The sequence below is a fragment of the Alosa alosa genome, chromosome 12 (genome assembly GCF_017589495.1).
Source record: "Alosa alosa isolate M-15738 ecotype Scorff River chromosome 12, AALO_Geno_1.1, whole genome shotgun sequence".
Lineage (NCBI taxonomy): Eukaryota > Metazoa > Chordata > Actinopteri > Clupeiformes > Clupeidae > Alosa > Alosa alosa.
In genome coordinates this window covers 24,605,904-24,618,403 of record NC_063200.1, presented here as the reverse complement: position 1 = coordinate 24,618,403, position 12,500 = coordinate 24,605,904, and the positions used below count along the sequence as shown (strand labels likewise).

The 12,500-nt window shown below is 45.9% G+C and overlaps 1 protein-coding gene across 5 annotated transcripts in view; it reads right to left on the bottom strand.

Moving 5' to 3' along the window:
* ank1b (ankyrin 1, erythrocytic b) overlaps window positions 1–12,500 on the bottom strand; it is a 78,569-nt gene that overhangs the window by 20,687 nt on the left and 45,382 nt on the right. For 4 of the 5 annotated variants that reach the window (XM_048259123.1, XM_048259126.1, XM_048259127.1 and 1 more), the window contains exons 11-23: window positions 10,846–10,944; window positions 10,117–10,215; window positions 9,362–9,460; window positions 8,759–8,956; window positions 8,369–8,467; window positions 8,064–8,165; window positions 7,480–7,677; window positions 6,474–6,572; window positions 3,335–3,433; window positions 1,962–2,060; window positions 1,273–1,365; window positions 821–893; window positions 279–299 (exon numbers count right to left, since the gene is read on the bottom strand). In XM_048259123.1, the coding sequence (XP_048115080.1) occupies window positions 279–299; window positions 821–893; window positions 1,273–1,365; window positions 1,962–2,060; window positions 3,335–3,433; window positions 6,474–6,572; window positions 7,480–7,677; window positions 8,064–8,165; window positions 8,369–8,467; window positions 8,759–8,956; window positions 9,362–9,460; window positions 10,117–10,215; window positions 10,846–10,944 (1,378 nt within the window). The remainder of the gene's footprint in view (window positions 1–278; window positions 300–820; window positions 894–1,272; window positions 1,366–1,961; window positions 2,061–3,334; window positions 3,434–6,473; window positions 6,573–7,479; window positions 7,678–8,063; window positions 8,166–8,368; window positions 8,468–8,758; window positions 8,957–9,361; window positions 9,461–10,116; window positions 10,216–10,845; window positions 10,945–12,500) is intronic. The other variant, XM_048259125.1, reaches the window with a different exon arrangement.

Here is a 12,500-nt window from a genome sequence, read left to right as displayed (position 1 = left end):
AACTGGATGTGAAGCACTCCTGACAGAGATGGATCCACAGACAGATGTTACCGTTGATAGATAGGAAAGACACACACGCCGTGACTGTTGTGACAATGACACACTGACATTTGTTATCACAGAACTTGTTGACAGAGAAGTTGAAGAAACGCAGAAACAGGGAGAGAAAGGAAACCAAGAGTGTCAGACAGAATGACTGAGCTTGAAATGGAGGCAACACGTGTTAAAAGAGCCACCCAAGACCGTGACAAGATGCGCAGGAAAGGAGACCGTCCTACCTAATGTTAGCTGTGCAACTCCTACAGAGGAAATAAAAGACAGGCATTATTGGAGGACTACTACGCTGCAAACTTATCTGGTCCCAAATTTGGTGTGTCCTCTTGAGGGGTCAAAAGAGTGTCATAATAAACAGACAGCTTCAAAACAACCTTAAAATGGCAGCTTTAAAAGAACAAATGACTTTGAAATGAACCAAAGAACACATGTATTTACACATTTTGACAGTAATTTCTGTACTGTTATAGTTTTTTTCCTGATTTATATCAATCAAATTCAATTGATCTATGTACGCATCAATACATATGTCATGTCATATGTATGTCATGACATGACACCTTTAACCTGTCACATTTCCTTCTCTTTTCTCCAGACGGAGTCTTCGCTTGGCATGTCTCTGAACCTGTGCTGGAAAGCATAGCCGGAGAAGTGAGCATCAGTAGACTGCAGTGCTAGCGCTACTGAAGCCGCGTCGCTACCGCTAACTCCCTGCAGCTAATCTCCCAGACAGCAGCGGCCAGAGACACGAGACGCGACAGCTCACCCTCATCCTCCGACACGTCCAGGATCTCATCCACCGTCTCCGGGAAGCTCATGCGATGCTTCTCCGTGGTGATCTGCGGAGGAGCGAGAGAGTGGACAGACCGACAGAAAGAAAGAGAGAGAGATAGTGTGTGTGTGTGTGTGTGAGAAAGAGAGAGAGATGTGTGTGTGTGTGTGTGTGTGTGTGTGTGAGTGAGAGAGAGAGGGAGAAAAAGATAGAGTGAGTGAGAGAGACAGTCAGACAGAAAGAAAGAAACAGAAAGAAAGAAAAAAGAGGGATAGAAAAATAGAGCCAAACGATAAGCTTAGCCAACAGCAGTGCGACTTAGCTCATACAGAACTACTGGCAGAACAGGCAGCGAGACACAAACACACACACGCACACACACACACACACACACACACACACACACACACACACACACACAGCCCAATCCCCTGTGGGACTCTCACCATGGACACGGACTCCTCCGTCACCAGCTTGAGCACGTCGATGACAGAGATGTAGCCGAGGCGCTTGGCAATGCCCAGAGGAGAGGTCCCGTTCTGGCACAGATAAGAGAGGGGAAGGCAGGGCATGACCCCCCACTGGCTAGCACTGATAACAGCAGTACATACAGCACAATACAGCAGCACAGCGGACAACACCAACTGGCTGGACATGCACTAACTGTAAGCCACACCCATAAACCCAACTGAGAGTATTGAGGGAGTAGAAAATGAGTGGGAAGAAGGGAAAGGGTACAACAGGAGAGGAGAGGAAAGAGAAAAGGAAAGATGGGGGGTGGATAGGAGGACCCAAAAGCAGAGGAGTAGTGGAGGAGAGGAGAGGAGAAAGGAGAGAAGAGGAGAGAGGAGAGGAGAGGAGAAAGGAGAGAAGAGGGGTAGTGGAGGAGAGAGGAGAGAGGAGAGAAGAGAATATGAGTAGTGGAGGAGAGGAGAGGAGAGGAGAGGAGAGAAGAGAATATGAGTAGTGGAGGAGAGGAGAGGATACAGGGGAGGAGGAGAGGGGAGAGAAGGATAGAGGAGAAAAGGAGAACAGGAGGAGGGGAGAAGACAGGCGAGAGGAGGACAGAGGAGAGGAGGAGAGAGGAGGAGAGAGCAGGTAAGAGAAGGAGATGAGAGGAGGGAGAGTGTCTCACTGTGGTGATTTCATTGGGCAGAGCTCCGTGCTTCAGCAGCAGGGTGACTATGTCTGTGTGGCCCTGCTGGGCTGCCTGGTGCAGGGGAGTGTAGCCCACCTGAGAACGATAGAGAGACAGATGGAGAGAGAGAGAGAGACAGAGAGAGAGGTGTAAGAGAGAGAGAGAGAGAGAGAGAGAGAGAGATGGAGGGGGAGACAGACAGACAGAGAGAGAGAGAGAGAGAGAGAGAGCAAGAGAGAGAGAGACGAAGACATTAAAACTTTAAAGGTGAATTAAGCTGCAATAAATCATATGACAAAAAGCACTTTCAAACAGTGGCCTTGAACAAGAGAGTGTAACTGCACTTTCCAGAAAAAGTCCCAACTGCTCATAGCTTCACAGATAATATAAATTGTTAATATAAAAAGGTAGCTCATGCTAGTGCTATTTAATATTATTATTCACAATTGATAACAAGAAAGCTACCAACTATATCTGCTCGTGCCTCTTGTTTCTGTAATGTAGAATTTAAAATTTAAATTGAGCTGATAGGTGTGAAAATGATTATTACGGTTTCAGTATATTAGCTAACAAGCCAACTTTAAAAGATGTACTGGAGTAACTGTAAAATGCAGTAATACATTGCCTAGCCAATACTACACTGCCTGGGATGAGAAATAAAACAGTATGAGTATGCAGTAGGTTATGTTATCATCGTCTCCATGGCCACGTTCTCTCAAGCTCAACGCAGGAAAAAACCTCCCGGACTCCAGGGAATGTAGGAAGCTATGTGTGAGTGAAAGGGCTATGATGTGGATGTGTGGGAGTGGGGAAGACAGCGCTTGGCCGTGGGCAGAAGGGAGTGAATGACAACACAGTGAGTCTGAAAAGGTGAATGATGGTTTACAACTTCACACTTTCTCTCAATGAGGCAGGTCTGAGCATGCAGTGCAGTGCAGTGCTGTGCGTGCGTGCGTGGCAGACAGGCAGATCTGGCGAGGGATCTGGCCAGGGTCCTGAAAACGCCTGGCTGGGATTCCACTCTGTACACTCCTAATGGTACTTCCCTGCAAAGGTCTCCCCTGTAGATCACTGTTTACTTTTGGAGACGGCAAGTGATAAGAGAATATGGCATGTTGTGTGCAACTACCTACAACTGCATAGTAAACCTTTAATGCGTGTGTGTGAGAGAGAGTGTCTGTGTATGTATATACTATGTATGCATGTATGCGCGTGCATGCGTGCATGCGTGCGTGCGTGCGTGCAAGTGTGTGTGTGTGTGTGAGTGTGTGTGTGTGTGTGTGTGTGTGTGTGTGTGTGTGAGTGTGTGTGTGTATGGAGATAACTGGTGCTGAATGGCCATGTGGAGAACTGAGGACTGAGCCACTCACTCTGGTCTTGCTGTTCACGTGGGCTTGCTGCTGCAGCAGGAACTTCACCATCTTGATGTTGCCATAGTGACATGACACATGGAGCGGAGTATAGCCCATCTGAGAAATACACAAAGGTGGGGGAGGGGGGATGGGTTGAGACAACAAGACTGAAGAATGCTAATAATGAGAACAATAACTGAACTACATATGGCATTGTATTTTCTCTGACTATGTCTTGCATTTCCTCTGTTGAATCTCTGCACCTCCTTGGCAGTGATACAGCACCGTTTCCTTGTGCCAATAAAACTCCCCTTAATTGAAATGAGTAAATGTGATTGTGTGTGTGTGTGTGTGTGTGTGTGTGTGTGTGTGTGTGTGTGTGTGTGTGTGTGTGTGTGTTTATATGTAAGAGAGGTTGATCAAATATGAGCTTAGCACACTTCATGCCTCAGAGTGAGGTGAGAGTTGGTGTCTGGCTGAGGTGGTTTTGGCTCAGAGGCTTTAATTTCTATTTCCAGGTTATTGATTTGAGAATTAAAGCGAGTCCGGGGCAGAAGCCTGGGGCTGATCTGAGGTCAGAGGTCGCAGATGGCTCGGTGCTGTTGAGACATTAGTCACCCGCCGCCTTAGAGGCCAGTGCCAGAGGCCACCTCATTACAGCAGAGTGAATGATCCTCTCATTTAGCATTCTATAGCACTTACTCTCTCTGACACACATCTACACACACACACACACACACACACACCTACACACACACACACACACAAAATACATACTGTATGCATATTACATGCATACCCACAGACAAATATATACACAGTGATATTTGTTGATATAGAGCAACATATAGCCAGAAATATGATAATCTACTCGCAAAATTTACACATATATACTACTGATCAAAAGTTTGAGGTCACTTAGAAATTTCCATTCCACTCCAATATAGACAGAATACCAGCTGAGATCAGTTGCATTGTTTTTTTAATCAGGGCAGCAGTTTTGTGCTTACAAAATTGCAAAAGGGTTCTCGACTGTGGCTGGTCTTTAATGCAATATTTACATTGCCCATTATCAACAACCATTCATTCATGTTACAAAGACATATTCTGTTTACTAATATGATATCATTTTAAAAGGGTAACTGAGAAAACATTTTGCAATTATGGAGAACCCTTTGCAATTATGTTAGCACATAATGTAATATGAAAATTGCTGCCCTGATTAAAAAAACATTGCAACTGATCTCAACTGGTAGTGTACACATGTCTGCCCTCAACCAACACATACATTGAACACTCCCACACAAATCAAGGTGGCAACATATAACAAACACACACACAAAACACACACACACACACACACACACACACACACACACACACACACACACACACACACACACACACACACACGTGTATCCTGAAGCTGAATAGCGTGTGAGAAAACTGGTCTGCAGCTTGTGTTACTCAAACCTGCTCTTCACATTTCATACTGTATGCTCTATAGCAGGGTTCTCAAGTCTCACGCAATGGGTGTGGGACACATGCAATTCAACAAGTTCACACGCCACACCTTGCATTTCTCATGCAGAAAAAATACTATGTCAAGGTATCCGCATAATTTACTGTATGGATGAGGTGCAGGTATACGAGAGAATTTCTCTCAGGGTTCACCAGCCAATCAAACAATAAATAGTCACCTGACATCTAATCATCATTAAAAATAGCATTCCTTGTATCCTGGTAAAATTCCAAAATAGGTGGTCCTCTTCCTGCAACCTTATGCCCATCGACGCACAAACACAAGGGGTGCAGTCAAGTTGAAAGTGAAATAGCCAGATTGGATTCAGTTTGTTCATTTTGATTTTATATTTTCTGAACGATATTATTTGCCTGATCAAAATGATAATGAGAACAGACTGATATAGGGGAATATAGGCCTAACCAAATTTGTGCTAAATTTGTGCATAGGCCTATTACTGTACATTATGCATATCTGCATGATTGCGTCCATCTCCACATTTTTCTTGGTGGAATATCTCACTGACTCTTGACTGAGCATATGACAAACCATATATCAAAATCAACTGCAGACCTTACAGAACACGAAGATGTAGGCTAAAGCATTTCACTGTGCAATAAGCTGTATACCCAAGTAATCTGGCTGAATTTACAGCACATTTCAGCACGGTCTTTGGTCTGCAATTCTAATGTAATACCAACCCAAAATAATGAACCTGCTGTTCTTATCAAAGAATCAAAAGTGGGTCTTGGAATGCACAGATCAACTGTGCTTTTGGCTTACAGTAATGACTTCTGCACATATGCAAGAACAGGTTATTTCATGTCACAAATACAGAAGAGTATTAGGCACATCCTTCATCCAATGGTCCAGTTACAATACTCAAGTGAATAAAGCAATTCATAGTCTAATGAATAAAATATTTATCACTCAGTACATAATGTAAATTGCTAAGCCATGGAATATCCCACCATCACGATTCGTATATAGATTCCACATAATCCCATCTAAATATGAATAGTTATTTCTACTGGCATGCTTCCTGTGACACTAATACAAAACACAAATATGTTTTCCTTGATATAAAGGCTGACATAAGAGACATAGGCTACAGTATGCAAGTATTATTACATTATACTGGGTAAAAATCCCCGACTGTCCTGAAAAAACACAACAAAAAAAAGATATAGAATGTATACAGTAGATAGGCCGTATAATGGCAAACTACACTGCCTATGTTTCAAATGATTAATGTTTCTTTCCATAAAACTTGTCAGAAGTTACTATTTAAGGGGTTATTTTTGAACATTTTCTTCTGGAGGGGCTCCACTCCTTTTGCTACATAGTGTGCAAGTTTTATTAAATCAATAGATTAGATTCAACTATGCACTCCTTTTAGTAAATAGTAAATGGTGGATTCATTTTAGTAAATCATGCACTTACTTTATTGTGCACTCATTGTACAACAATTTTTTTATTTTTTTTTTTTATCTTACTCCAAGCAGAGCTCAAAACTTGAGAACCCTGTCTCTAGAAACAGGCGTCACAGAGAGAGAGAGCGCATGTGACTGTGTGTGTGTGTGTGTGTGTGTGTGTGTGTGTGTGTGTGTGTGTGCACTTGTGTGTCCATCTCACCCGTGATGCGGCATACACTGAGGCTCCCTGCTTGACCAGCATGTCAGCGATACCCACGTGCCCCTCCTGCGCCACCAGATGCAGCGGAGTCAGCCCGTTCTACAGAGAGATGACAGGAGGACGACAGGAAGAGAGGGGAGAGAAAACGAGGGATCAGAGAGAGAAAAAAAGAAAGAGAAGAGAGGGAGGGCATAAGGAGACAATGGACCACAGAGAGCACAGGATAGAAGAGGAGAGGAGAGGACGTGTGTTTTCAGCCACACAGGAGACAGAGCAGCAGACTGCGTGCTGAGTCATGATTTGCTGAGTCATGCCTGAGACCGACTCCACAGCCATGGCTGACTTCAGTGTAAAACATACAGTCTGTGCTGCTGCTCCTTCTCTAACTGCTCTGGGCTTTGGTTGTGGCTGTTGTTGTTGTTGTTGTTGTTGTTGTTGTTGTTGCGCTCGTCTATGGTGCGGGAGTCCCAGATCAGTCTGACTGCGATCTTATATTTCCACATTCTCCATTCTGCTAGAGAGAGGGAGACAGGTGCGCGTGTCTCTCTGGGGGTGTCAGTTCTTTGGCAGCCACGTCTCAAGGCCTTCGCTGCTTCCATAAATACAAACTGCCGCTTATTTGGGGAAAAAAAAAGACAAATCTTTAACTGAAAAGGCTCCTTAGCCTCATAGTTGCCACGACTGTTGAGTTGCCAAAAGAATCTCACCAGTCGTTTTTCAAACAGGCTTTAAAGTGGTGTCAGCCGCCATGCTATCGATCACAAAACCTACTCCTGGTGCGAAGCAGACAAAGATATCCATCATCCTATCAGCCCAGCAAAACTATTCATCATGACTTAAAGGTGCACTTAGGATGTAATGTGGCTGGAGGCATCTGTGGAAAGGTTCATTAATGACACTAATGACAGATAGGTGGCGTGAGTTAGCACATCTACAGCAGGAGGAGGGTGGCGCGGGATTGGGTGGGGGGGGGCGGGGGTTAGCGTCAGGGTCGTGAGGAGGTTACCTTGTTGCCCAGGTTGACGTTGGCCTGCTTGGAGATGAGGAGGGCCACCATGTCGGGGCTGCCCTCCTGCGAGGCCAGGTGCAGGGGGGTGATGCCCTGCAGGGACTCGGAGTTAGCGTTAGCGCCGTGCTGCAGAAGACAGCCCGCCACCTCCAGCTGGTTCTGCTTAGCGGCGATGTGCAGGGGCGTGTAGCCGTTCTGCAGAGGAGGGAAACGCAAGGGTGCGCGAGTGAGAGAAGGAACTAAGTGGCTCTTTGAAAGCCAGTCAGAGAAAGCAGAAAGAGGAAGAGTAAACAGTAAAAACAAGAGAGCAAGAGCGCGTGCGTATATTTGGATTTCTCATATTAATAGAGATCCAAAATGGTAATGATACTGTTCACATACATCATGTTATATGGTTTTTCTGTATATTCTTTACCCTGGGTGTATGCGTGTACATTTGTGATCTCTCTGTGCATGTGTGAATGTGTGTGTGTGTGTGTGTGTGTGTGTGTGTGTGTGTGTGTGTGTGTGTGTGTGTGTGTGTGCATATGGTGTGTGCATATGGTGTGTGTGTGCTAGCGAGTGTGTTGCTCATGACTCACTCGGGCAGGACTGTGTGGAGAGCCCCCCTTGCTGACCAGCAGCGTGACCACATCCAAGTTGTTGTGATGGACGGCCACATGCAGAGGAGTCAAGCCATTTTGCTGTAGAAAGACATCACACACACACACACACACACACACACACACACACACACACACACACACACACACACACACACACACACACACACACACACACACACACACAACCTTATGAAAGTCACACCCTCCTAACAGCACTTACACATTGGCACAGGGCCCAGTCATGCACAAGGCTGCACACTGTTGAGAGAATAGCCGCGTACCTTTCCAGCTGCATTGGGATTGGCTCCTCGCTCCAACAGTAACTCAGCCACATCCACTTTACCGTACTTACAGGCCACATGCAGCGGCGTGAAGCCTTTCTACAGGGACACACACACACACACACACACACACATATACAGGATCAATGAGGAGGAGAGAGGCAAAGATGAGGAAAGTCATCAAGACAGAAAGAGAGAGGGAGTAATGAGAAAAAGACAGAGGTAGAGAAATAAAGAAAGGGTAGAAGGTAAAGAAGAAGAGGTACTGTATAGACAGAGGTTAAAGAAGTAAAGAGGGATGTTTACACACACTTAAATGCAACCAACAGTTAAAAGCTGACTGAAAGCTGAGGAAATGTATGAGTGGAGGGATGCAAGGGGGTCAGAAACCTTGGTCATCTTGGTCTGCTGGGCATTGCCGTCCAGCAGGATGCGCGTGGTCTGGGCGTGTCCCTCCCGCGCAGCGATGTGGAGGGGGGTGTGGCCGGCCGTGGTGGCCGAGTCGGGGTCAGCCTTGTGCTCCAGCAGGAGGTTGACCAGCTCCTTGTGGCCCATGCGGGCCGCACAGTGCAGGGGGGTTTGGTCATCCTGTGGCAGGCCACACAGAGCGAGAGAGTGAGACGGAGAGGGTGAGACAGAAGAGGAGGAAGAGAGGAGGCAAATAAACCGTTAGCACACCACATTATTTTCAAAGCAGCACAGGGACTCAGGAAGTGAAAGGACCAGAAAGGATTAGGGTCCCAAGGGGGAGGCTGAAAAGTGAGAGACAAGAAAACAAACAAAAACGAAAAATGAGGAAGGTAAAGCACTACGCATGAATACAAGTCCCCAGAGAAAAGAAAAAGGGCACAGAGGAGGGAAAGAGGGAGGGAGTGAGTGAAGGATAATAAGGAATATGGAAAACAAATAGTGAAGGTAGTGAGCCAGTATAATGTGGGCAGGTGGAGGTGGTGTGAGGCGGTGTGAGGCGGTGTGAGGCGTTAGCGCGCCCACCTTAGCTTTGGCGTCCACCTGGGCGGCGTTCTGCAGCAAGAACTGGGCCACCTCGCAATGTCCCGCTCGCGATGCCATGTGGAGAGGAGTCTCCACTTTCTATGACACACACACACACACACACACACACACACACACACACACACACACACACACACAGCAGTTGTCCTTCAAACACTGCTCACAGTAGGGGTTCTGTAGGCTGTGGAAATACTACAGATCTTGCCAAGACTGCCCAGTTTATTTTTAGCATTAAAGACAGTGGAAGTAGAAACAGCGTTATGATACTTTAGATCCTCCTGGCTCTGTTGCTCCACTTAAACCGCACATAGATGCAAATGGAGGCTAAACTGTGTCCTGGTTTTCTACAATTTGATGGTCAACTATCATCAAGGGAATACAATTAGTAATTGTATATATTTACCCATTTTTGGGGCAAACTACAGCAAGGACTTGAAGCATGAAAGTTGCTCCAAGACAATCAAAAGTCACACTAGCAGCTCACAAAGCCTCCTTTTATGGCTCTTTTAGCATGTTACGTCAGCATTACACATCATTAATATTTAATTGAATGCTATATCAAATCCACTTTTCTTTTCTCCAGTGTCTAACTCTCGCTTGTAGGTTAGCTCAGCGGGGTATGAGTCATCGCTGTGACATCACCGTGACATAGATAAGATCTCTGGGTGCTGGGTGGGGGAGGACAGGTGTGCCATGAAGCGTGTGTGACAGGCACTGCAGTGCAGGGTACTGACCACGTTAGACGCGTTGGGAGACGCTCCCCTGGCCAGCAGGTGCTTCACTATGTTCAGGTGGCCCATGAAGGCTGCCACATGCAGAGGCGTTAGACCAGACTGCAGAGGCAGGGAGAAAAAGAGAGAGAGAGAGAGGGACAGAGGGACAGACAGAGAGAGAGAAAGAGAGAGATGGACAGACAGAGACAGGGATATGATGTATGTAATAAAGGAATTTCATCCCATGACCCAAGGGCCTGTGTACCTTCCCAGGACCCTGTCTGACAGTCACACAGCTAGAGATGACCTTGAGCATGCAGAGAATCTTCGGGAATAGCAGTATAGATTGGAAGACGTCACTGTTTTGTTGCAACTTTTGACAAATGTAACGCCACAATTATATCCTCCATAATAAGAGTTGTTTACAGAGCCAATGCTACTGGAGTGTTTTTGCCACTTCAAATTAGAATTTAAAACATATGCCAACAGAGACATGGACATTTTGAGGTGAAATATCTCCATCAAAGCATAAAACATATCTCCACACAGGCTGACCAGGACCATATCAGACACTGAGCCACATGCTCCATCTTATCAGTGCACTTCCTCTCCCTGATCTCATTCCAGGAAGCTCAGGAGGCTCTCTATCAGATCCCCCATTCTGATCAGCTGTCATTTCAACGGCAGATTCAAATTGGATTACATCAGATGATGCACGGCAGCCATGGTTTGTCTGAGCTGTTATCTGACCTCAGTGACAGCCTCCAGAGACGCCGAGTGCTTGAGCAGCAGGTCCATGGAGCGCACGTGGTTCTTCTTACAGGCAATATGGAGAGGAGTAAAGCCATTCTGAAAAGACAGACGTGACCACAGATGAGTTAGTGTTTGAGGTTTTACTTTTCACACAACAACACACACAGACACACACATACGCACACATGAGGTATACGAATCAAACACTGGTGTGGGCTGTCAGCTCAGTGTCATCTGTGCTGTATTTGAAAAGATCAGAATCAACGCAGAAGCATGATGGGGGAAAAAGAGCAAATGGACTAATTCACTTAAATATGCAGTCCATGGTTTGGTTTTGGTTTTTAATGAAAGACTGTTTATATTTGAGCTTAACAGCCAATCAAACTGCACCCCTTCTTTCTGTATTTGATAAAAGTGGATTAGAATTGCAGACCACACTTCAACTCATTTATGTAAAATGAGTTTACAACCACTCCACAGTCATATAACCCAAGTCGTTTAAGTCCTTTATTCAATAAGATTACATTCTGTACACAACAATCCTGATCTTCAGGGTGCTTCCCTGATTTGCTGACGTGTGAAGCATGCTATGATCAGCAGTCTGTTATACATTAGCTGGGTGTGTTGTGCAGCTCATCACTCTGTGGCGTGGTGTGTGTGTGTGTGTGTGTGTGTGTGTGTGTGTGTGTGTGTGTGTGTGTGTGTGTGTGTGTGTGTCTGTGTGTGGTGTGTGTGTGCAATTGTGCATAATTGTGCATGTGTGTGTGTGTGTGTGTGTGTGTGTGTGTGAGTGTGTGTGTGTGTGTGTGTGTGTGTGTGTGTGTGTGTGTGTGTGTGTGTGTGTGTGTGTGTAATAATGAATGGGCAAGGGAGGGGATGTGTAACAGCACAAGCTAATCAGGCTGCCCCTGAACTAATGAGCAGGTGATCCGAGCCAGTGCCTCGACCATAGGAGAGAGAGAGAGAGAGAGACAGAGAGTGTGAGAGATAGAGAGAGAGAGAGAGAAAGAAAGAGAGAGCGAGTTTGAGAGAGAGAGAGAGAGAGAAAGAGAGAGAAAAACACTCATCCCATCATTAGGCCTGAGCTGAGTCAACCGTCTGCCGCAGGTGAGAGCAGCGCGGGCGGCAACAAGGGATGACAGCAGAGGAGGAGAGGAAGCAAAGGATGAGAGAGAGGAGGAGGAGGGAGGGATGGAAATGAAAAGGAGATAATGGAGAGGTGAGAGGAGGAGGGCTGGAGAGGTGAGAGGAGGAGGGCTGGAGAGGTGAGAGGAGGAGGGCTGAATGAAGCTGGATTGGCTTTATTGATCTGACAGAGGACACTTTTTGACTATTTTAGGACCATGAGCTAAGATGAGCTGTGAGAGCCTTGCCAACAAAGGGAGTGGACAGAGGACAGTATAAGTTTATGTGTGTGTGTGTGTGTGTGTTTTGTGTGTGTGTGTGTGTGTGTGGGGGGGTGTGTGTGTGTGTGTGTGTGTGTGTGTGTGTGTGTGACTGATTGTATACGTATGTGTGCATGTGATTGGTTGGTTGGTTTGTGTGTGTGTGTACATGTGTGATAAAGGTGTACGGCTGTTTGATGGTTTGATATGTGTGATTGCATAAATGTGTGTGTATGTGTTTGGTTGGTTGGTTTATGTGCGTAGGGT